Source organism: Schistocerca cancellata, chromosome 1, assembly GCF_023864275.1.
Source record: "Schistocerca cancellata isolate TAMUIC-IGC-003103 chromosome 1, iqSchCanc2.1, whole genome shotgun sequence".
NCBI classification, from domain to species: domain Eukaryota; kingdom Metazoa; phylum Arthropoda; class Insecta; order Orthoptera; family Acrididae; genus Schistocerca; species Schistocerca cancellata.
In genome coordinates this window covers 560146187-560171222 of record NC_064626.1, presented here as the reverse complement: position 1 = coordinate 560171222, position 25036 = coordinate 560146187, and the positions used below count along the sequence as shown (strand labels likewise).

At 43.0% G+C, this 25036-nt stretch overlaps 1 protein-coding gene and 1 long non-coding RNA gene across 7 annotated transcripts in view; one reads left to right on the top strand and one right to left on the bottom strand.

Moving 5' to 3' along the window:
* Positions 1-20549: 20549 nt before the first annotated feature.
* On the bottom strand, positions 20550-21486 carry LOC126181052 (uncharacterized). Its single transcript, XR_007536695.1, has 3 exons — positions 21347-21486; positions 21028-21221; positions 20550-20858 (listed from the first exon to the last, which is right to left on the bottom strand). It is a non-coding gene; the product is annotated as an uncharacterized LOC126181052 (long non-coding RNA).
* The window catches only part of LOC126180975 (protein abrupt-like), a 276247-nt gene continuing 272473 nt past the window's right edge, over positions 21263-25036 (top strand). For 3 of the 6 annotated variants that reach the window (XM_049924740.1, XM_049924736.1, XM_049924735.1), the window contains exon 1: positions 21768-21859. In XM_049924740.1, the coding sequence (XP_049780697.1) occupies positions 21837-21859 (23 nt within the window). In that variant the 5' untranslated portion in view covers positions 21768-21836. Of the gene's footprint in view, positions 21464-21767; positions 21860-25036 lie in introns of those variants that run through there. The other 3 variants (XM_049924737.1, XM_049924739.1, XM_049924738.1) reach the window with 3 other exon arrangements.

The window sequence follows — 25036 nt, the reverse complement described above, 5'->3', positions numbered from 1 at the left end:
CCAACCAATCCCTTCTTCTAGTCAATTTGTGTCACAGATTCCTCTTCTCACCAATCTATTCCACATCTCCTCACTAGTTGTGTGATCTACCCATCTATTCTTCAGCATTCTTCTGTAGCATCACATTTCAAAAGCTTCTGTTCTCTACTTGTCTAAACTATTTAAAGTTCTCTAAATGTGTTTCTGCAAAGTTGTCTTGGGATCAGATTTGCAATGCATCTGCCAGACTTCTTTTGATGTTTGACTAACCTATTAATACACACATATGCTTCAATTCCTCAGACTATAAGGCACTATGATAGGTGTGGTAAACTAGGCCATAGTACAGGGCTTAACAACTAGCCAGTTTTGAGCACGAGTACTTGTGTCTGCTCAGTCATGTGCTCGCGAGCAGGTGCAAGGTCCCGGAGTAGGGAGGGAGGGGAGGGAGGGGAAATGTGCGCGCGCGTTTGAATAGGACCGCAACGTGCCTATTGAATTCGTGCCGACTGTGTAACATTTAAAATACTACGATCAGCTCTAACAGTCTATTCACTGGTTATGAACCATGTCAAGTTACCGTTTTGTAACCCCAACCATGCTTTCGCAGTTCAACCCCCATTGGGCGGAATTGTATCTGTTTACATAAAAAGTTGGTGTTGCAAAATGTTTAGTATGTCACTAAACGCTGAATTCTTTTAGGAACTCTAATTTGCAGCGACATTGTATGCCGTACCACGCGAAAGACTACGGAAGTGGAAAATGTGATGGACCAGATCGTGCACAGGAAGTTATTAAACTTAAAAGGAAGCTATTCGAAGAAGATCTGGACGACGAAGAAAAATCAACTTAGGCAGCTCTCAGAGTGAGTTACAAAATTGCTTTCCTTTTAGCAAAATCCCTGTGGCCCTTCACTGATGGTGATTTAATAAAAGAATGTTTGGTAGTTGCAGCGGAACATTTGTGTCCATCTCAAGTTGAACAGTTTCGGATTGTGCCATTATCTAACATGACCATTATGCGTCGCATACAGGACATGGCAGACGACTTCCAGAGCCAGCTTGCAAATATCTGTAAAGATTTTATGGTGTATTCTCTAGCGCTGGATGAAAGTGTTGATATCACTGGAACAGCGCAGCTGACTGATGACCATAGATGTTAAGTCCCATAATGCTCAGAGCCATTTGAACCATTTTGAACAGCGCAGCTTGCCATATTTATTAGAGGTGTTAATAGAGATCTTCAGGTGAGGGAGGAGCTCCTCGATGTAGTAGCCATGAAGAACACTATAACCGGAGGTGATATTTTATGTAGTGTTGAAGAAAGTGTTGAAAATATAGGATTGTCGTGGAATTCTTTAGTTTCAGTGTCTACAGACGGTGCACCAGCAATGACAGGGGAAAAAATCAGGTTTAGTTGTGCTGTTGAAGGAGAAAATGCAAAACCTGACCGTGCCAAATGAAATAAGGGGCGTTCACTGTGTGATCCACCAGGAAAACTTATGGGCAAAGAGTATCACTCTAAAAAATGTGAAGATTGTTGTTGTTCGTACAACCAATTATATAAGGGAGCATGGGCTACAACACAGGCAATTTAAAAGCTTTCTTGAGGATGTAGAAAGCCAGTATGGTAGCCTGCCTTATTACAGTGTGGTCCGCTGGCTTAGTCGTGGCGAATTATTAAATCAATTTTTTTGCCTATTAGATGAGATAAATATGTTTATGGAAATAAATAACGTGTGTTCCTGAATTGAAAGAGCCTTCATGGAAATGTGATCTCGCATTCTTAGCAGATTTAACTAGCCATCTGAATGCTTTGAACATTTCACTACAAGGTAATGATCTGCTATTTACTCATTTCATAGATCAAATACGAGCTTTTAAAATGAAATTGACACTTTGGGTGAGTCAGCTGGAAACAGGAAATCTAGTTCATTTTTCTAAATTATCATGCTGTTCACAAAGACTGTGAACGTTATTCACATAGTTTAGTTGCCCTTAAGGAAGAATTTGATCAATGCTTTCAAGATCTGACAGCACTAAACAGTGATTTTGATCTGTTCTCCTCTCCATATTCAGCGAATATTGAAGAGATTCGTCCTGAGCTGCAACTAGAAATTATTGACCTGCAGTGTGACATAGAATACAGAGATAAATTTCAGAACAAGAAAAACATTTTGGATTCTACAGACACTTCCCTCAGGATAGATTTCCTCGTTTGCACAAACTGGCGGCTACAATAATATCAATGTTCGGTTCCACGTATGTTTTTGAACAACTGTTCTCTGCAATGAAATGTAACAAGACGCACCTGAGAAACACATTGATCGAAATTTAAACTGCACGCTGCGCCTACAATGCACAAGAACAATTACTCCGAACATAGACGCAATTGTAAAGGGCAAAAAGTACAAGATAACCGAGAGTCCCACACTTCAGTGACACCTTTTACTGTGTAACAGTTCACAAATTAATACGAATGTAGAGGCATACACTAAGCTAATAAAATTATGTGGCACATGTACATTCTCCCTTATTTGTTTCATTTGTCGCAGTAATAATTTGTGAGTGATATCCCTGCAGGTGGCCGCGGTTTTACATTGACTGGCGGCAGCTTTTGTGTGCCCCACGTGACTCTCCCCACTCTCCGCTCTGGTCCGATAGTGGGGGTAGCGTGCTCGCGCTGCTCCGTGCTCGCACCTTGCTGCTCACAGCCTGCTCTGCGAGCACGTATGTTGTGAAGCCCTGCCATAGTACATTGTTAACTGTGTGTCTATGTTCACTGCCTTAGACACGTCTCTTTAAGAATATGCTGGTGCTTACTATTGAACTCTATGCTGTTATGATTGTCCCATGTCAAGTGTTTATGGCAGCCAAGAATTTGTGATTCCCTACTTCTTTGAGAACTGAATTACCTAGTTCAAGGGAGATATTGTCAGTTTTAGTTGCTTGTAACTGTATATATGTTGTGTGATTTGTATTTACAAACAAGTTTTTTCACTGAAATATTTATAAGCCTCATTCAAATTTGCAGTGGCACTTTTCTTTGGATTATGGTTTTAGGGCACAAAACAGCTATGGTCATAAGTGCCCATTCTGTGCCTTAGTGAAGGGTAAAAACAGGAATTTAAATCAACAGCAATGGGAGCGAAACTTAAGGATGAGGGAAACTAGAGACAGAAGGAAATCTTAGGAAAGTGCTATTGAAGGGGGGGGGGGGGGTGTTTTCCCTGAAAAGAGCTTCAAATGACCAATGTCATCTCACAAAAACTTATAAACTCAAGGATGCGATCAGCTGGGAGCACATCATCTGCTAAAAGATTAGTTGGTTGATTGGATTAAAAGAGGGGGAAAGGAACCAAACTATGAGGTGATCAGTCCCTTATTCCGAATAAAACAATGCCATAAGAATAAAACAAATGAGACTGACAACTCAAAACGGAATGAAAGGAAAAATCACAAGAACGATGAAGGGCAACAGAAATGTAAATGAACAAAAGGGGACAAGAAAACCACAGAAACGCAAGAAACAGGATGAAGAGATTAAAACAACAAAGCAGATTAACATGGCTGGCTCATCATGAGAATAAAAAAGGAGAAGCCAGCTACTCTGCAACACATTAAAACCTCCACCCTAGAAGCACTCGGGTGGAGGACACAGAGGGACAAAGGACATGCGCTAAGACTTAGATCAAATGATAAAACCCACCCGCAGGAATAAAGTATAAAACTAAATCAGCCAATGAGGCGTTGTCTGATAAAATTAGCGGTAATGAGTCCGGTAGCCCATGATTTCATCGCTGCGCAGTCAAAGTAGAACAGTGCACCAGAATAAGGGCCACTGTCAAGCGGGCACCACACCGACACTCAGGCGGGTCTTCACAGCGCAGGAGGTAACTGTGGGTTGCCCAAGTGTGGCCAATGCAAGGCCGGCAGAGGACAACAGAGTCCCTGCAAGAGGCCCGCATGGAAGACTTCCACACATTCATAGTCTCCTTAATGACACACAGTTTGTTTTGTGTACTGTTATGCCATTCTGTCTCCCAAAGCCAAAAAACCCTATGGCGTAAGTCAGAACGCAGGTCAGGTTCAGAGATGCCCATCTCGACAAGCAGTTTCCGCGTAGCCTGTTTTGCCAGCCTGTCGACAAGTTCGTTGCCTGGGATGATGACGTGTCCTGGGGTCCACACAAACACCACTGAACAACGGGACCAGTCCAGGGCGTAGATGGCCACTACCAGAGGATGGCAAGGGTAGCATTGGTCAATAGTTTGTAGGCTGCTCAGGGAGTCAGTACACAGAAGAAACGATTCCCCGGGGCACGAACGGATATACTGAAGAGCACGAGAGATGGCTACCAGTTCTGCAGTGAATACACTGCAGCCACTGGGCAAGGAATGCTGTTCAAAATGGCCTCTGTGGACATAGGCAAAGCCAACATGACCATCAGCCATCAAGCGATCAGTGTAAACCACTTCAGAGCCCCAGAACATGTCAATAATCGAGAAGAAGTGACAGCGGAGAACGGCATGAATAACTGAGTCTTTAGGGTCATGTGAAAGGACCAGACGAATCTGCAGCCTAGGTGTACACCATGTAGGTGTATGCGGATGGACCTGGATGGGAAGTGGTAAAGGGAAGACCTCCAGTTCAGACAGAAGGGAATGCATGCAAACTGCAATTGTTAGCCTTGACGTGGGCTGCCGAAGCGGGAGATTAACTGCCGCAGGTGGAAAAAGGACACGGTAATTCGGATGCTCAGGAGAACTATGAATGTATGCAACATAACTGGCGAGCAGTTGTGCATGTCGGATCTGCAATGGAGGGACTCGGGCCACCACCAGGATACTGGTCACCGAACTCATTCTAAAAGCTCCCATCGCTAGGCAAACACCACTGTGGTGCACTGGATTGAGTACATGCAATGCTGAGGGCGCCACCGAACCATAAAACACACTCTCATAGTCAAGGCAAGATTGAACAAGGGCTCTGTGCAGCTGCAGCAGTTTAGAGTGATCTGCACCCCAGTTGATGTTGCCGAGGCAGTGGAGAGCACTGAGGTGCTGCCAGCACTTCTGCTTAAGCTGATGAAGGTGAGGTAGCCAAGTCAATCGAGTGTCAAAAACCAGTCCTAAGAATCGATATGCCTCCACTACAGTGAGTGGATCATCATGAAGGTAAAGTTCTGGTTCTAGATGAACAGTACGACCCCGACAGAAATGCGTGCCACACGACTTAGCAGCCGAAAACTGTAAGCCATGGGCGAGAGCCCATAACTGTGCCTTGTGGATGGCTCCCTGTAGGTGCCACTCAGCAACATCAGTGCTGGTGGAGCAGTACAAAATGCAGAAGTCATGTGCATACAGAGAAGGTGAGACAGATGGCCTACAGCTGTTGCTAGACCATTAATGGCCACTAAAAATAGTGATACACTCAATACAGAGCCCTGCAGGGGGAGGAGAGGGGAGGGGGGGGGGGGGACAATGGGAGGCACCAACTTGGACATGGAAAGTACGGAGCAACAGGAAATTCTGGATAATAATTGGGAGCGGGCCTCTGAGACCCCAACCGTATAATGTGGCTAGGATATGATGTCGCCAGGTGGTGTCAAATGCTTTGCGTGGATAAAAAAAGATGGCAACAGGGTGTTGGCATCTGGAAAAGGCTGTTTGGATGGCAGACTCGAGGGACACAGGATTACCAGTGGTAGAGTGACCTGGGTGGAAGCAGCCCTGATATGGAGCCAGTAGGCCATGAGACTCCAGGACCCAACCCAACCGCCATCACACCACACGTTCCAGCAGCTTAGAAACAACACTGGTGAGGCTGGTGGGCCGATAGCTATCCACATCAAGTGGGTTTTTGCTGGGTTTGAGAACCAGAATGATGGTGGTCTCGTGCCATTGTGAAGGAAAGACACCATTGCACCAGATGTGTTGAAGATAACAAGGAGATGGGTCTTGTAGTCAGATGAGAGATGTTCAGTCATCTGACTGTGGGTGGATCCGATCTGACCCAGGAACTGTGTCGGAGCAACGTGCTAGCTCCCACTCCGTAAATGGGGCATTACAGGGTTCATTGTGGCGTGTAGTGAATGAGAGGACTTTCCTTTCCATCTTTGCATCTGCCGTTTGTGGGTGCGTGAGGCTGGGAGAGGGGGACGGGGGGGTGCTAGTTCTCCGACACAGAGGCTCGAGCATAGTGCTCAGTAAAGTGCTCAGCAATTGTGTTGGCATCAGTACATAGCAAGCCATTGATGGTAATGCCAGGGACACCTGTTGGGGTCTGGTACCCAAAAAGTCGTCTCATCTTTGTCCAGACTTGGGAAGGTGACATAATGGCACACAATGGTTGACATGTACCTCTCCTATCACTCCTGTTTCCATCGTTTTATAAGATGGCATACATGGGCACGGAGCTGCGTAAGGGCTATCACATGCTCTAGGGAAGTGTGTCGCTTATGTCACTGTAGAGCTTGCCAATGCTCTGTAATTGCCTCAGCAACTTCCGGCAACCACCAAGGGACTGTCTTTCACCGGGGAAACCCTAAAGAGCAAGGGATTTCGTTTTCTGCCACAGAAACTATTGTGGTAATCACCTGCTCAACCATCACATCGATGTTACCATATGAAGAAGATTCGTTGGTGACAGCAGAGGTGAAAGTTTCCCAGTCCATCTTGTTTAAAGCCCTTCTGGGCAGGCATCCATGTGCCTGACGCTGGGGCAGTGACAGGAAGATGGGGAAGTGGTCACTACCACACAGGTCATTATGTGCTCTCCAGTGGATAGATGGGAGAAGTCCTGGGCTGCAAAATGATAAATCAATGGCCAAGTAACTACCTTGAACCACACTGAAATGTGTACCAGCCCCAGTATTTAAGAGGCAGAGAACGAACTGAGACAATAAAGTATCGACATCTTTACCTCGGCCAGTAAGCACAATGTCACCCCGCAATGGGTTATAGGCGTTAAAATCTCCCAAAAATAGGAAAGATTTAGGGAGTTGATCAATCAGTGCAGCTAATACATTCAGGGGTACTGCACCATCTGTAGGAAGATATACATTGCAGACAGTTATTTCCTGCATTGTCCTTATTCTGACAGCCACAGCTTCAAGAGGGATTTGAAGGGACACAGTTTCACTATGGACTGAGTTTAAGACATAAACGCAAACTCCACCTCACACTCGATTATAGTCACTATGGTTCCTGTAATATCCCTTATAGCCATGGAGGGCAGGGGTCCGCATTGCTGGGAGCCAGGTTTCCTGGAGGGCAATGCAGAAAGCAGGTGTAAAGCTTAACAGTTGCCGTAACTCAGCCGGGTGGTGGAAAAAACCACCACAATTCCACTGGAGGATGACATGATTGTGAGACTGGGAAGGGATGAAATACTCAATGAGGCAGACTATGCCTCAGGGTCACCTGCTGCCACCAACTTATTTCCTGAACGGGCTATATCCACTGTGTCTGAGGATCCGGCGAGATCTAGGTCCTCAGCAGACGCCAGAATCTCCACTTCATCTGCAGACACAGAGCTTGTAGGTAGTGGTGGTGTGGGTGCCACCACAATTCTCTTAGACTTGGGGATCTTCTTTTTGGATTTCTCTCACTGCTCTTTGGGTTTCCCTGTCTGGGAGGACTTCACTGATTCAGTCTCCAGTACTGAGGACGAGCATGAAGCCTTACGACCAGCTGCTTTTGACCTCTTCTGCCACTGGTGGGTGTCATCTTTCCCATTAGCAGAAACCAGGGAAGGGAGTGACCCAAGGGACTGCTTCCTAACGAGAGGAGCCGAAGAAGCCTTATGCTTCTCTGGCTCAGAAGTGGGGACTGAAATCCCCAATCATTGGGGGGTGTTGCTCCCGAAGTAAGTGGTGCAGGAGCAACAGGGAAGGAAGTGTCCCCGACCATCAAGGGGGCAGGTGTATTCCCCCGGTTCTGAGAGGTGACAGGAATTCGAGGAACTGATGGGGCAAGAACTGTTCTCGTAGTGGCAATGTATGAGGAGGTCATAGCCACAGGGTGTAGGTGCTCATATTTCCACTTAGCCTCAGTGTAGGTCAGTAACTCCAGTGTCTTATATTCCATGATTTTCTTCTCTTTCTGTAAAATCCTGCAGTTTGGTGAGCAAGGTGAATGATGCTCTCTGCAGTTGACACAGATGGGAGGTGGGGCACATGGAGTATTATGATGTGATGGGTGTCCACAATCTCAACATGTGACGCTGGAAGTACAGCAGGAAGACATATGGCCAAACTTCCAGCACATAAAGCACCGCATCAGGGGAGGGATATATGGCTTGATGTCACAGCGGTAGACCATCACCTTGACCTACTCGGACAATGTATCATCCTCGAAGGTCAAGATGAAGGCACCAATGGCAACCTGGTTATCCCTTGGACCCCGATGGATGCGTCGATCAAAATGAACACCTCGCCACTCTAAATTGGCACGCAGCTCGTCGTCAGACTGGAAAAGAAGGTCCCTGTGGCATATAATAACCTGGACCATATTTAAACTCTTAAGAGGTGTGATGGTAACAGAAACATCCCTCAACTGGCCACAAGCGAGTAATGCCCATGACTGAGCAGAGGATGCTGTTTTTATCAAAACTGACCCAGAGCGCATTTTGGACAAGCCCTCCACTTCCCCAAACTTGTCCTCCAAATGCTCCACAAAAACCTGAGGCTTCATGGACATGAAAGATTCCTTATCAACTCTTGTACATACGAGGTACAGAGGCAAATAAGCTTCACTGCCATCCTTAGCCTGGGGTTCCTCCCATGGTGTGGCCAGTGAGTGGAACAACTTGGGGTCATATTTCTTAGCATTTAAGTTAAGACTTTGCCTGCTTAGAGACTGCTGGGGGCAGATCACCAGTGAGAGATGACATACTACGCTTCATGGTGTGTCATCCGCCATGATGCAACCCACTCCGACCAGTGGCTCTCCCCATGGGCGCCACCTAGCCACAGCAAAAGTCACCTGGCAGGATGGCCATTGCCGGGAGTCCCAATGCCCCAGCGTCACAGGGATCTACTCCTTAGCATACATAGGGAGTTAAAGGCGCAGGCATCAGCAGAGCGATCCCTGTGTTGTCAGGGCGCTACAACCAACAGGGTACATGGTGGCCCCACCACAACAGAGTGACTACTATGCTGTATATGAGATGCAAAGAAGTAATGGTCATCATCAGCATAGAAAGTGATACTGTGTAGTGCATGGTGGAAAACACACCCAGGAAGGCGTCCTCACCCAAGAGATGGAGAATGGGCAGGGCTGCAATGCGACGACGAGTAAGTGGGATAAAGATCTCAATGCACGATGGACATGATGCACCATGTAAGGCGCCCTTCCCCAATTGGCTCGCTCTTCGGGAAAATTTTGAAAAATGGAGGTCAAACCCTACAGGGGACCATCACATAAAACCTGAAATGTGTGAGACTCCTTTTAGTCACCTCTTATGACATGCAGTAATACCTCGAGCCTATTCTTACCCCTGGAACCACAGGGGGGGCTGCTAAAAGAGAAGATATATCAGGCGACAACTGTAAATGGGAGCGTAGCAGATTAAAATAGGGGCACTGAAGTAAAAGGTGTCTCACCATCCACAACTGAAAGCAGTGGGGACAAAATGGGGGAGCGTCGCCACTTAAAAGATGTCGATGGCTAAAAAGACAGTGGTCAATTTAGAGTCTAGTTAAAATTACCTCCTCCCAATGACGAGGTCGGGAGGAAGAGATCCAAGCACAGGGAAGAAGCTTTATGTCTCATAATTTATTATCCTGAAGTGCAGACCAATGTGTATGCTATAAAAGAGCAACACAACGACAAAAAGCGCCCTGTAGATCAGCAAAGGGAGCCATGCAAACAGCGGGCTGAGGAAGAGAGACAGCAGCCTCTCCTGCTATACTGGTTGCCTTGTTTCCATGTATACCAACATGCCCTGGGATCGAGAGGAATACCACAGAGATTCCCCCCAAGTGGAGCATGTGGAGGCAGTCCTGAATCTGGTGAACCAGAGGGTGGACAGGATAAAGAGCTCGGAGATTGAGAAGAGAGCTGAGCTAATACGAGCATATAATATACTGTATCCGCTGATGGTGACGGACGTGTTGGACAGCCTGGAGGACAGTGTAAATCTCCACTATAATAACCAATCACTGGTTGGGAAGCCAAAATCTGATAGTGGTGTCGTCAATAATATAGGTACTCCCGACACCAAAGGTGGTCTTGGAGCCATCAGTGTAAATAAATGAGGCATCCTCCATTTGTGTGCATAGAGCTGCAAATGCCTGACAATAAACTGTAGGGGGGGGGGGGGGGAGTTACTATCCTTGGGAAGCTGACAAAGGTCCCAGTGACGGCAGGTCCAGGAGTGAAGCCATGGTGGTGTGGTAACCCCATTTGCCAAGAAAGTTTTAGGAAATTGGAAGGAAACTGAATGTAGCAGATGACAGAAGTTGACTCCTGGTGGTAATAGACAAGACCAGCTGCCTGCATACCCTAAATCCAAGGAGGCGTAGAAAAAAGGGTATGGGTCAGGTGAGAAGGCACGGAAGACAGATGACTAGCGTAATGAATCAAAGGGCAATGGAGGTTTAGCATTCTCAGCGTAAAGGCTCTCCATCGGGCTAGTGTAAAAAGCTCAAGATGCTAAACACCGAAGAACAGATGGTTAAACACCGAAGAACAGATGGCTGCGCAGAGGAGTAAACTATGCTTCCATAGTCCAATTTCAAGTGCTCTAAGGCATGATATAGATGGAGGAGGATCACTCGGTCTGCTCACTAGGAGATATCACCCAGAACATGGAGGGTGTTGAGGGATCACAGACAGCGAACCAAAAGATATGAAATGTGAGAAGACCAGCACAGTTTTTCATCAAACATAAGTCACAAGAATTTGGTGATGTCCATGAATGTAAGTCAACAGCACTTAGATGTAAGCAAGGCAGATAAAACTCTGTATGATGCCAAAATTTACACAGACAGTCTTACTGGGAGAAAACCATAAACCACACTCCCATAGTTAAGGTGGGTATGAACAAGGGCTCTGTAGAGCTGCAGCAGTGTAGAGCGATCTGCACCCCTGTCGGTGTTGCTCAGGCAGTGGTGGGCATTGAGGCACTGCCAGCACTTCCACTTAAGCTGACAAAGGTGAGGAAGCCAAATCAATGAGGCATCGAAAGTTAGTCCTAAGAATCGATATGTCTCCACTACACTGAGTGGATCGTCATTAAGGTAAAGTTCTGGTTTCAGAGGAACGGTATGACACCAACAGAAGTGCATAACACGTGACTTTGCGGCCGAAAACTGGAAACTGTGGGCTAGAGCGCATTACTGCGCCTTGTGGATTGGCCCTGTAGGCACTGCTCAGCAACACCAGTACTGGTGGAGCAGTAAAAAATGCAGAAGTCATCTGCATACCAAGAAGGTGAAACGGACAGCCCTACAGCTGCTGTTAGACCATTAAGGTCCACTAAAAATAGAGATACACTCAATACAGAGCCCTGCAGGAGTCCATTGTCCTGGATAGGGGGGGAACTATGGAAGGCACCAACTTGGACATGGAAAGTATGAAGCAACAGGAGATTTTGGATAAAAATGGGGAGCGGGCCTCAGAGACCCCAACCGTATAATGTGACAAGGGTATGATGTTGCCAGGTCGTGTCATACACTTTTCGATAATAAAAAAAGGTGGAAACCAGGTGTTGGCATCTGGAAAAGGCCACAAGATTATTAGTGATAAAGCGACCCTGGAGGAAGCCGCCCTGACATGGAGCCAGTTGGACCTGTGACTCCAGGACTTATCACAACTGCTGACACACCATACATACCAGCAGCTTACAAACAACATTGGTGAGGCTGATGGGCCAATCCCTATCCACATCAAGTGGGTTTTTACTGGGTTTGAGCACCAGAATTATGGTGCACTCCTGCCATTGTGATAGAAAGATGCCATCGCACCAGATCTGGTTGAAGATGATGGGGAGATGTCGCTTGTAGTCAGATGAGAGATGTTTAATCATCTGACTGCGGACCTGATCTGGCCGAGGAGCAGTGTCGGGGCAATGTGCGAGTGCACTGAGGAGCTCCCACTCCCTAAATGGGGCATTATAGGGTTCACTGTGGTGTGGAGTGAACGAGAGGACTTTCCCTTCCAGCCACCGTTTGGAAGTGCGGAAGGCTGTGGGGTGATTCTCTGACACAGAGGCTTGAGCATAGTGCTCAGCAAAGTGCTTGGCAATCGTGACTGCATCGGTAGATAACACAACGTTTATGTTAACACTGGGAACACCTGTTGGGGTCTGGTACCAGAAAACATGTTTGATCCTTGCCCAGACTTGGGAAGGTGACATATGTCACCCAATGGTTGAGACGTATCTCTCCCAACACTCTTCCGTCGTTTGATAAGTTTGCGAACATGGGCACGGAGCCGTTTAAAGGTTATGAGGTGCTCCAGGGAAGGGCGCTAATTATGCCACTGTAGAGCTTGCCGTTGCTCCTCAATTGCTTCAGCCAATTCCGGTGACCACCAAGGGACTGCCTTTCGCCGGGGCACCCTAAAGAGCGAGTGATCGTGTTTCCTGCCACAGAAAAGACTGTTGTAGTCACCTGCTCAACCATCACATCGATGTTCCCGTGTGGGGGAGATTCATCGGTGACAGCAGATGTGTAAGTTTCCCAGTCCACCTTGTTTAAAGTCTATCTGGGCAGGTGTCCATGAGCCTGATACCAGAGCAGTGACATTTCACTACCACACAGGTCGTCATGTGATCTCCAGTGGCTAGATGGGAGAAGTCCTGGGCTGCATATTGATAAATCAATGGCCAAGGTAACTACCTCGACCCACACTGAAATGTGTGCCAGCCCCAGTATTTAAGAGGCAGAGAACGAACTGAGACAATAAAGGTTCGACATCTTTACCTCGGCCAGTAAGCACAGTGTCACCCCACAATGGGTTATAGGCGTTAAAATCTCCCAAAAGTAGGAAAGATTTAGGGAGTTGATCAATCAGTGCAGCTAATACATTCAGGGGTACTGCACCATCTGTAGGAAGATATACATTGCAGATGGTTATTTCCTGTGTTGTCTTTATTCTGACAGCCACAGCTTCAAGAGGGATTTGAAGGGACACAGTTTCACTATAGACTGAGTTTAGGACACAAACGCAAACTCCACTTAACACTCAATTATAGTTACTACAGTTCTTGGAATATCCCTTATAGCAGCGGAGGGCAGGGGTCCGCATTGTTGGGAACAGGGTTTCCTGGAGGGCAATGCAGAAAGCAGGTGTAAAGCTTAACAGTTGCCGTAGCTCAGCCGAGTGGTGGAAAAAACCACAACTCCACTGGAGGATGACATGATTATGAGACTGGGAAGGGATGAAATACTCAATGAGGCAGACTATGCCTCAGGGTCACCTGCTGCCACCAAAGTATTTCCTGAACGGGCTATATCCATTGTGTCTGAGGATCCGCCGAGATCTAGGTCTTCAGCAGATGCCAGAATCTCCACCTCATCTGCAGACACAGAGCTTGTAGGTAGCGGTGGTGTGGGTGCCACCACAATTCTCTTAGACTTGGGGATCTTCTTTTTGGATTTCTCTCACTGCTACTTGGGTTTCCCTGTATGGGAGGACTTCACTGATTCAATCTCCACTACTGAGGATGAGTATGAAGCCTTACGACCAGCTGCTTTTGACCTCTTCAGCCACTGACAGGTGTCATCTTTCCCTCTAGCAGAAACCTGGGAAGGGAGTGACCCAAGGGACCCCTTCCTAGCAAGAGGAACCAAAGAAGACTTAGGCTTCTCCAGCGCAGAAGTGGGGACTAACATCCGCAATGGTTTCGGGGGTGTTGCTCCCGAAGTATGTGGTGCAGCTGCAGCAGATAGTAAAGTGCCCTCCCACCATCAAGGGGGCAGGTGGAGTCCTTCAGCTCTGAGAGGTGACTGGGGTTGGTGGAGCTGATGGGGCTAGAACTGTTGTAGTGGCGGCGTAAGACAATGCCATACGTTCAGGATGTAGACATTCAAATTTACTCTTAGCCTCAGTGTAGGTCAGTCAGTCCAGGGTCTTGTACTCCACAATTTTCATTTCTTTCTAGAGAATCCTGCATTCAAGTGACCAAGGTGAATGGTGCTCTTCACACTTGACACAGATGGGAGGCAGGGCACATGGAGAATTGGGATGTGAGGGGCATCTGCAATGTTGACATTTGAAGCTGGAAGTACAGCAGGAAGACACATGGCTGAACTCCCAGAATTTAAAGCACTGCGTTGGGGGAGGGATATAGGGCTTTACATCACAGCAGTAGACCATCACCTTGACCTTCTCAGGTAATTTGAAGGCCAAGATGAAGGCACCGTTGGCAACCTGATTATCCCTCAGACCCTGATGGACATGCTGACCAAAATGTAGACCTCGCCACTCTAAATTGGCGCGCAGCTTATCATCAGTCTGCAAAAGAAGGTCCCTGTGAAATATGATACCCTGGACCATATTTAAGCTCTTATGGGATGTGATGATTACAGAAACATCCCTCAGCTTGTCACAAGAAAGTAATGCCCATGACTGGACATCGGATGCTGTTTTGATCAGGAATGATCCAGATCTCATTTTGGACAGGCCTTCCACCTTCCCAAACTTGTCCTCTAAATGCTCAACAAAAAACTGAGGCTTCATCGTCATGAAAGATTCCCCATCAGCTCTCAAACATACAAGGTACCAGGACGAATAAGAGCCACTGCCATCCTTAGCTTGATGGTCCATGGTGTGGCCAGGGAGGGAACGATTTGGGCTTGTACCTGTGTGTGTTGAAGTGGGCCCATCAATGCTTAGAGACTGCTGGTGTTTGACCACCAGCAAGAGATGATGTACTATGCTTCATCGTGTGTCATCCACCCTGGTGCCACCCATTCCGAACAGGAGCCCTCCCCACAGGCACCACCCAGCTGCAGCAAAGGCCACCTGGCAGGATAGCCATTGCTGGGTGTCCCGATGCCCCAGGGTGACAGGCATCTACTCATTGGCATACGTGGGGAGTTAAAGATGAAGGTATCAGCAGAGTGATCCCTGTGTGGTCAGGGGGCTACAACCAACAGTGTACACAGTGGCCCCACCACAACTGACCAGTGACCAGCTACTGTGCTGGATATCAGGTGCAACCAAGCAAACAAGTTCATTATCATCATTAGCATAGAAAACACTACTGCACAGTTGTTGGAAAAATAAGCACCCAGGTGGATGACCTTGCCCAACAGTTGGAGAATGAGCACAAGTACAGATCCACGTCGACGAAGGATGTGATATGTCTCAGCGCATTATGGACACAATGCACCATGTAAGGTGCCCTTCCCCAGTTGGCTCGCTCTGCAAAAAATTTGGAAAAATGAGGTCAAACCCTACAGGGAACCATCGCATACAGGCTGAAATGTACGAGACTCCTTTTAGTTGCCTCTTACGACACGCAGGAATACCTCAGGCCTATTCTAACCCCCGGACTCGCAGGAGGTCCTTAAGAGTGAAGGGGTGGTAGTGGGGAAATGGAACGGGTGATCTTTGGGCTGGCCAATCCAACGACTGTGGCGCTAAAGGTGAGATCGCAAGTCTGCATGGCTACCTCCTTAGTAAGTCAAGGAGAGGCGAGGACAGTACTATATTTACCCCTTGGGTGCACAGTGGGCTTTCTACTGGCAAATAACTTATGAGCAGCAAAGTTAGAGACCTTTTCCTTCACTCGGATTTCCTGAATAATCTTCTAAACTAGGGCAATCTCTATCAGAAGCAGTGTGGTCACCCATACAGTTAATGCAAAGAGGGGATGGGGGTGAACAATCATCCTCGTTGACATCCCTCCAACAGCTAACGCATTTGGCCGTATTGGAACATGACTGGCTGTTATGATTAAACCTCTGACACTGATAGCAACACTTAGGGTTGGGGATATAAGGATGAACTGAAATGATCTCATATCCCGCTCTGATGTTTGATGGACGTTGAACTCTGTCAAACCTCAAGAAGAGAGTGCAGGTTGGTACCAATCCCTTTTAAACCCTTTTCATTACTTGATGGACGGCCATTACACCCTGCTCAGACAGGTAATTTTGAATGTCCTCATTTGATAATCCGTCAAGTGACTTGTGTAAACCACCCCGCACAATAAGTTTAAAGTACAGTGCGATTCCACCCGGACAGGGAAGGTGTGCAGCAGTGTAGTTTGAAGAAATTTTTGTGCTTGGAGGGCACTGTCTGTTTCTAACAACTAGGTGCCATTTTGTAACCTGGAACAAGACTTTATAGGACCTACAATTGCGTCAACACCTTTCTAAATAATGAAAGGGTTGACTGTTGAGAAATCTTGACTTTCATCAGACTGAGAAACAACTAGGAACTTTGGCACTGATGGAAGAATTTTCTGTGGCTGAGACTCATCTAGCTTTTTCTTGTAGATAGAAGTTGTAGAAGTAGAGGGACTGATGACCTCAGAAGTTAAGTCCCATGGTGCTCAGAGCCATTTGAAACATTTTTTTGTAGAAGTAGAAGAAACCATTCCAAAAGTATCCCCCTGGCATCTACGATGGCACACTCCTTCCTAGTGGGGGCCCTCTATGAGGGTACTCCCACATGGGTGACTGCCCACATCTCAGGTCACTCCACCAAAGCAACAGATGGAGGGACCAATTGGCACATTTGGAAGGTACCAGCTCAGGTAATCTCCCTTCACTTGGGCTGATCTTCACCAGGGGGTATGTATGTGTCCTACCCGGGGCAGGGAATTATGTGTTACCCAATCACCAGCTACGTGCGAGAATGCATGGATCGGCCTTTAGACACACACAGGGAGGAAAGAAAGAAAAAGGGAGGAACAAAGAAAAGGAAAGAAGAGAATTCTCAAACGTCACAGCAGAGAAGAAGGTAAAGAGAAGAATCAAGGAAAGAGGAGAAAGTGAAGACAGATACTTTACATCATAGAGATAAAATAAGAGAAACCACTTCATTCATTCACAAGCATCCATCTCTGGACTTAGGCGTAAAACATATTCCCAAATAGAGGGAGAAGGGGAAGGGAAAAGGGGACAGGGGAGAAGGATCAGGGAAAGGGAAGAATGTGGAAAGGGAAGGCATGCAGCCCAGAAAGGAAAGAGAGCTGCATGAGCTCGGAGTCCTGTGCTCACCACACACATATCCACAAAAGAGTTGTGGACCCCCTGGGGGCAGTGGCACTTTATTCCATTTCTTCTACTGAGTCACTTTTTACTATGAGTGAAATGTCACCTGCGAAAATTACTACGTTTTCAACAATAGCTTATATCATACAGTTTACATCTAGAATGAAAAGAAAGGGTCCCAGAACTGATTCCTGAGGTACACCAAACTTTACTAACTAAAAATTAGAGTGCATATTTACATTAGCGCCTTTTGTCTTATGCTTTACTTCTACACACTGCTCTCTGTTTTCTATAAATGATTTTATGAAGTCAGGTACCTTTCCCCTGATACTATAATAGCTTATTTTGTGTATTAGCCTGCTGTGACATATACATTAAAATTCCTTTGAGAGGTCAGGGTAAAATTCACAGACTTACTTTGTTCAATTATTGCTCCAATAACACTGGCCGTGAAGTTCACTGTGGCTGTGGTGGTAGACCTACATTTTCTAAAACCAGGCTGTGCCTCATTGAGTATGTTATTCTTTTCTATAAAATGTAATATTCTATCTTTCAAGACTGTTTCCACCATTATGGATAAAATAAGTGCAGCAGTAATTGGCGTATAGTTGGCAGGATTCTTCTTATTGCAATCCTTATGAATGAGCACAGCCTTGCTCTTTGTCAGACATTTAGGAATCGCTCATTTTTCCAAAGCTGAGTTAGTCAAATCAGTCAGTAGCCCACTAACCACTGCATTAAAATATGGTTTTCTTTTGATCTTAACTAGCAATGCATTAAAGAGAAGGTGTTAGTAATTTCATTAATTCATTTCTGCATCCTTTAAGTAATATAGATGATATGCCATCCCAGATGATTTTACTTTAATTTTTGAGATTATTTTCAGTACTTCACACTCTGTTACACTCCTGACAGGAAATGAATTGCTCTTTTCAGCCCAGTTTATGATGATGTTGAGTCACAGATTTCTTCTTTGTATGCCCTAGTAAAATGATCCTTGACAGCTTCACATACTGTGTTTGGCTCACACACTTCCTTGTGATATGTTACTGCAACTTGGATATGCTCTCTTTTAACATTCACAATTTACTATATTCCAGGATGTTTTACAAATATTACACGATTGGCTTATCTGTTCTGTATAATAATGTGGTTTTAGAGTCTTTATGATTTCCTTATATACTTCATTAGCAATTAATGCTATATGGTGTCCCTGGTTTCATATTTACTTTTAATTTGTCAATTTTAGGAGAATTTTAAGATCCTCTGTATAGTCTGCTTTCCTTAGTGCTTTTGCCATTAGATGAACCCAATTAAAACTCTGATTAAATATTTCATAGAAGTGACCCTACTTTTCATTAATATCATCTGCTAGTTTATGTGAAAAGTCCTCCTCTACCTTATTTCAGTTAATTTTTCTTTTATATGTGAGTAAGCCATTGTCAGTATGAGCTGAGAAATATTTTTCAGTAGTTCTCGCCTTGAATCCTTCCCCATTTCAATTTGTAACAGCATAGTCAGTCAAAGTCTGTGAATCAGTTTTTATTCTGGTTGGTGGCAAATTTGTATGGCTATGATTACAGCACTGTAACAAGTCAAAATACCTCATGATTTACATTGTAGCTTAACGACTGTGTGTTCATTGTTTCATTATTACAATCTGGTTGCTGTTTGTTAAGAGTTTATACAGAAGTTCCTCTAAATTACAGAAGAATTCATCTACATCACTGGTTGGTGATCTATGCAGGCCAATGATTATTAAGCTGTTTTTACCTAGCTTTATTTTATTGTTGCTGATTCAAAGGGCACCTCCATGGTGAGTTTGTCAGCCCATTCAATGTTTTCACATTGAATGTTGTTTCTGAGATAAATGTCTGCACTACCACCTTTGTGTATCTTTCTACAACAGTCATCCACAATTTTGTACTTATTTAACTTAAAACTCCAAATCTCTTTGGTCTTGCACCCACTTTCATTCACAATATGCAAGTGCTGTAGTTATTTTGCTTAATTTTTAACACAAAAAACTCTTACCCTCACAGTTCAAATGTAATTCATGTTTGGTGTGCAGGCTTTTATATAATTTACTTCTTTCTAGATTCTGATGTTTTTCGTAACCTGAGCAAATTGATTTAATTCTCACATTTGTTTTTTATCTCTCTGGTAACACAAGTTGTTTACTAGTCTCGCTGATGTGGCATGGTAAAAACAATAGCGTTTTTCAAATTGCTTCATTCTAGAAAATTGGCCAAACCTCATATACAAATATTGGCTTCATTGCATCTCATATCATGTGTGCCTGTTACACTGGTGATAAGAGCACTATCATGCAACATCTAGGTCTGCTATGTTGTTTTTTGTTCTCACTCAGATTTAGATTCTTTATTGATCATTTAGCATTATTACATGCCGTAGACTTTGTCAGCTCACTTAACCTATTAGTTTTATAATATACATTTTCACATATTTAAGATGATATTGGATATTTCTAAAAATTCTTCTAATGGACATAATGGGTTAGTTAACAAGAAGTTGTGTAACTTTTCCTTAAATACTTTGAGTATCATGCTTGTGGCATATTCAGACAATTTGTTATATATTTTAATTGCCATGTACTTATGACTGTTGTTAGTTTTTGTTAATCTATTTTGTGGAAAGAACAGGTACGTACAGATTGTTGTATTGTAGTCATGCTTCCTGGCTTCACTACACTGCTAACTTGAATACTTATTTATGGTTTATAGAGCATCAGCTAATTAGGTGAAGAGTCACTGACATATGTAGGACTAACTTGAGGTGTATATCAGTGAAATGTGTTGGAACCCTTGCTGTAAATGTTGTATATTAATGATTTGGCAGGCAGTATTAATAGTAACTGCAGACATTTTTGCAGATTATGCAGTTGCCTATAGTGAAATTCTCTCTGAAATAAAAAAAAAAAAATATGGACAAATATTCCATTGGATCTTGATAATATATTAAAGAGTTGCAAAGACTGATACACTGACGCTTTAAATGGTCAAAAATATAAAACTGTGTGCTTGACTAAACAACAAAAAATTTTGTACCCTTCGAATATGATATGGTATTAACAAATCAGATTTGGACAAGTCTATTAATACAAATATAAGAGTATTTCTTTCTGTAGGGATATCAGATGTAGGATTGGGTTTAGGTAATGTTTTTGGCTGACCTTGCTTTATTGATTGGATACTGAGACAATGGAATCAGTCTGCAAAGGGCACTGCCAAGAAAGCACTCTTGTGTTCTATCTTAAAATATTGCTCAAGTTTTTGGGAGTCATAACAAATAGGACTAACAGTGAATATTGAACCCTTGCTCACTAATCCATTAATTTATTTCTTCATTACGTGAAAATAATATGAATACGTTGTAGTCCCCTACATATTACTCCAATAGAGAGTGTGAAGTCATGATTAGGTCAATTACAGGGTGCACACGGGCATTTTAGCAATCATTTTTCCAGCGTTCCATATGCGAGTGGATTGTAAAGCATGTCCGATAAATGTTGCAATGAGATGTACCCTGTGCCATGTACCTCATAATGGTCTGCGAACTATCTATGTAGATATTTTTTGTATGCAAACTTGGGCAGCTGTTTTATTGTCGGTAGTTTATGTTGCTTTTTGACTGTTACTGTTCGGAACTATTTCTTCTGAAGCTATTTGATTAGAGCCCATTTTCTGTAATAAATGAAAGAATTCAATTTTATACAGGAAACAGTTATTCTGCTTGAAAAGTGCAATATTACAAGTTAACGTCAATGTCGCACTTAAATTTATAATAAAAGGATTAAAAAGACTACTTATTTTTTAATATAGATAATTTCTTTAAGTAATGTATTAGGCTTACCTGATATGTGGCTCAATTTACTCTGAATATAAGAGCTGGTACAATGACCTTCCAAATTTGTTACCAAGTCGATTCAAACAGCGCGCTTCGAATACGAACTGCTACACAGTACCACATGCAGTGTATTCCAGAGATCTGAGCGAAGGGATATGCATGTTCGGTTCACTCGGTAACATGTAGATAGCAGCACAGAACTGTACGTCAATAATAACGAAAATCGTAAATCTGTTTAGTTTTACAAGTAAAAACCAATATTTTTATGATTTATATATGCACTGTAGTATAGAAAAGTTGGTACTCGACCTCTATTTTGTCTTACCCTTCACGCGACGAGGGAAATGATTTAATTTGTTCCACTTTCATACAAGAAATCGGTGAGTGGTAAATGTTAAAAGTAGCTGAACTGGTTTTATGAGGATAAGCCATAATCTGCAAGGTGTGTAGAAAGATAAGTATGCGTCCGCTGTATAAAGTTTGACCTTTTTATTTACTTTGTGCATGTGTGAAGCTCTTATAAATGATGCATGTTGCTTGACACCTATTTTAATAAAATTAGCAAGGTACATAAATCCTTAATATAGGAATATTACTGCGAATAAAGGATGAAGATTCACCCAGTCACTCAACGAAAGATAGTAACTCAATTTCTTTAGTAACACATCTCTTGTGTGTACCGATGGAGAATAGTCGACAACTTTGTTTTAGAGGAGAAAAATAAATATTGATGGAAAAAACTTACAATAATACGCTGGACGGACGTTCATTCTGTGTATTGTGAGAAACCTCGTTTACATTTCATAGGGCATCCTATGGGGGAAAAAATGTGCACATGGTGAGTCGCAACTAGTAAAAGTACATAAGCACTTCATCAACCCATTTTCGGCACCCAATTTTATCTATAGCGCGACTGTGTGTCACTGACGGTAATCAGGTTACGTATTCTCGATTTTTCATTTCAGTTACTTGAGTGAAATGGAGATACATGCCTGTGTTACTATGCAGCTTGTTATAAATTAAACCGCCTGGTTAATACTGTGACTCTCGGAGTCCCACCCACAAACAACACCACTTTATCACCTGCTGTTAATAACACCTGATTACCAATGATGTCAACTTTGGTGAATGTTTAAAACTCTTAAGGTTGCAGCTAAAGTACTAAGGATTTAAGTGTCATATAAAAATTCCTGAAATAAACATACTTCACTACATTAGCCTACTGTGTTGTTTGTGTTAGCTCGCCTCCTTGCCATTGACAAGTTAATAATCTGCACTGTGTTTGAAATTCAGAGTTCCTCTCAATCAGTTCACATTCAATTTTTTATTTTTTTGGTCACACACGGATCCCTTGTATTTGTTCATTACACCTCTGATCTGATCACTCCATGTAATCCATATTTGTTCTGTTTTGTTCAACCACATTTTGTCAGAGATTATGAACATCAGCACTTGAAAGTGCACCAGAATGCTACCAACAGGAAAGAATTTGCTCATTGTTAAGGATAAAGATTGGTGACTTTTATTGTTATTTGTCATTATTTTAAAGTGATGTAGTAGTGTAATGAAGGTTACGCTAAATTGTGTTTGTTACCTTTGTCGATTTGGTTATGATAAAAATATTGTAAATAATATGGAACCAGCACAGATAGTAGGCCTAATGTTGATTTACATGCAGACAGCAATACCCTAAAGTTATGAATAATGTGCATTTTCTAACATCATAATTAGTTGCACACAAAAGGAGTGCATAGAGAGTTGATAATTTTTTACTGGTAGATATAATTGTATGTGTTTCTTTAGCTGGCTATCAAGTTTCAGCTGATGAGATATTGCTTATTTATTAATGAGATTTCTATGGATGTGAAGACTTAAATAGTATTGTAAGGCATAAAAATCAGTAAATATTCAGCTTAAGTAACTAGTAATAAACCATTACGTAGACGACTTCTTTGTTTTACTCAGGTACCAATTACTTAACCTGTTACAGGTCTTCCTATGGTTTTTGTATTTATTTATTGTCTTTGTCTTCGTCACATTCTCAGAAAATCTTAAAATTTCAAGCCACATTGTTGCAGTGGTAGAATGATTACAGTCACGTCAAGTTTTTTTTTAGTTTTGACTACAGATATGTATGCAGAAACAAGAGCTGTCACTTTCTAAGTTCTGTACCATTGTAAACTTACTGATTCTATTATTGAATCTATTTGTACACAACTTTTCTGGATTAAGGATAACACCATGGAGGTAGAGAGATGGTTGGCACCTGGAGTTACGTAACTGTAATATCTCTGAACCACTTCATAACAGTATGAGGTGGAATGAAGATTTTTCAGCTGGCTTCAACAGAAATATTTGTCCTGCTTTAACATAATTATTTGTTTCTTCTGTGTATGTTTATGATGTTGGAGGTGCTGAGGAAACAAATATTTTTGTTCATAGTTCAAACCCCTTGGCTTTGTCACAATTCATTTTGTTCTTGAAATTTAGGGATTTCACTGAGGATCACTATATATTCCACAGAAGATTTCTAATGCTTTTGTAAGGTTTCTTTCTCTGGCTCCTGAATTGTTTCTACAAGAAAAATACATACTTCAAGTTTACTATCATTAGCTATCAGTCCTTTATGATCCAGTGAACATTGTCCGTTTATGTAGGCCAAGTCAAAAATTTGAGAGAGAGAATAAAGATATAGCAAATTACAGTCATAAATTACAAATCTAGTGTACAACACAGTTTAAATAGTACAATGATACAATAATTTGAATTACTGTTTGCAGATGCTAAAAATAATTTATTTACTGGGTGAAAGCAGTTGCCCATCAGAAATGACTTAAGTTTATTTTTAAAGGATTTTTTTTATTTAGCTGGTGTTTTAAATGATTGAGTTGGTTGTTGAATAATTTATACTGTTGTATGTGAAACGTTTTTCTGATACAAAGCTGGTATAGACTGAATCATGTGCTTTTTTTATGTTGTGGTTGTGGACATGTTTATTGTAGTTTCTCATTATGTTTGAAAGCTGCTCATTTTCAAATTGGCTGGATTTGTAAATATGCAGGCTGGACAGACTCATATTTTCAACTGAATGAAGAATGCTCTGGGTCATTGTAGATTGTTTATATTAGAAAGATCTCTGGCAGACATTTTAAAGACTTCATTTGAAGGGGGATAAGTTTTCCCAGAACATGGATCCATACTGAAGAAATGTAATTATAATATACTTGAATCTCTGTTGATCTGATCCTACTCTGATTTTGCACCCATAGACCCTAGCAAACTTTGTTTCATTTCACATGATAATCCCATTTCAAACTCTTGCAGAAGTGAGCAAGTCTGTGAATTCTTGGCTGCACATTTTTTTTAAATCAACATGTTTTTTTTGCATTTTTAAAACAGTGACATCAAATTGTACAGTGCTGTTTAATGGACATCATGCCTTAGCTGTAATTAAACTACCTATGTTGTTTGCAAATAATTATCCTTTTTTCTACCTCCATTGTTTACATTGTTAGTGTAGCTTAAAAGAAGGAACAATTAAGGCCTAAGTCAGAACCTTGGATAAATGTATTATTCTAATGACATCTTCTGTCTGTGACTCAGCATCTCCACTATATGGTGAGTAGCAATCTATCCTTTTCATAACATTGTCTTTATTCCATCCCAGATTTTCCACGGTTTGATTACCAGTCTTACATTGTTCTAAGAAGAGAGTTGAACACAATTATTGTCATGCTCACTACTACCAGTTTGTTGTGCTGTGTAGGATGTTGTTAGCCTCTGAGTAACACCTGCCACATGCAGTTTGTTTTGAACTTCTTTACTGAATTAACCAGCATTGTCATTTAGTAGTCCTTGAGTGAACCTACACTTTTGAATGCTGAAGAACATGTTCCAACACATCACTTTAGATTTATGCCTTATGAAATAGCAATACCAAAATTTCATGTAGCTGTCCTTGCACACAACCACATATTTCTTCATTTTTAAAGATGAGTTCATGTGCTTCGCCATA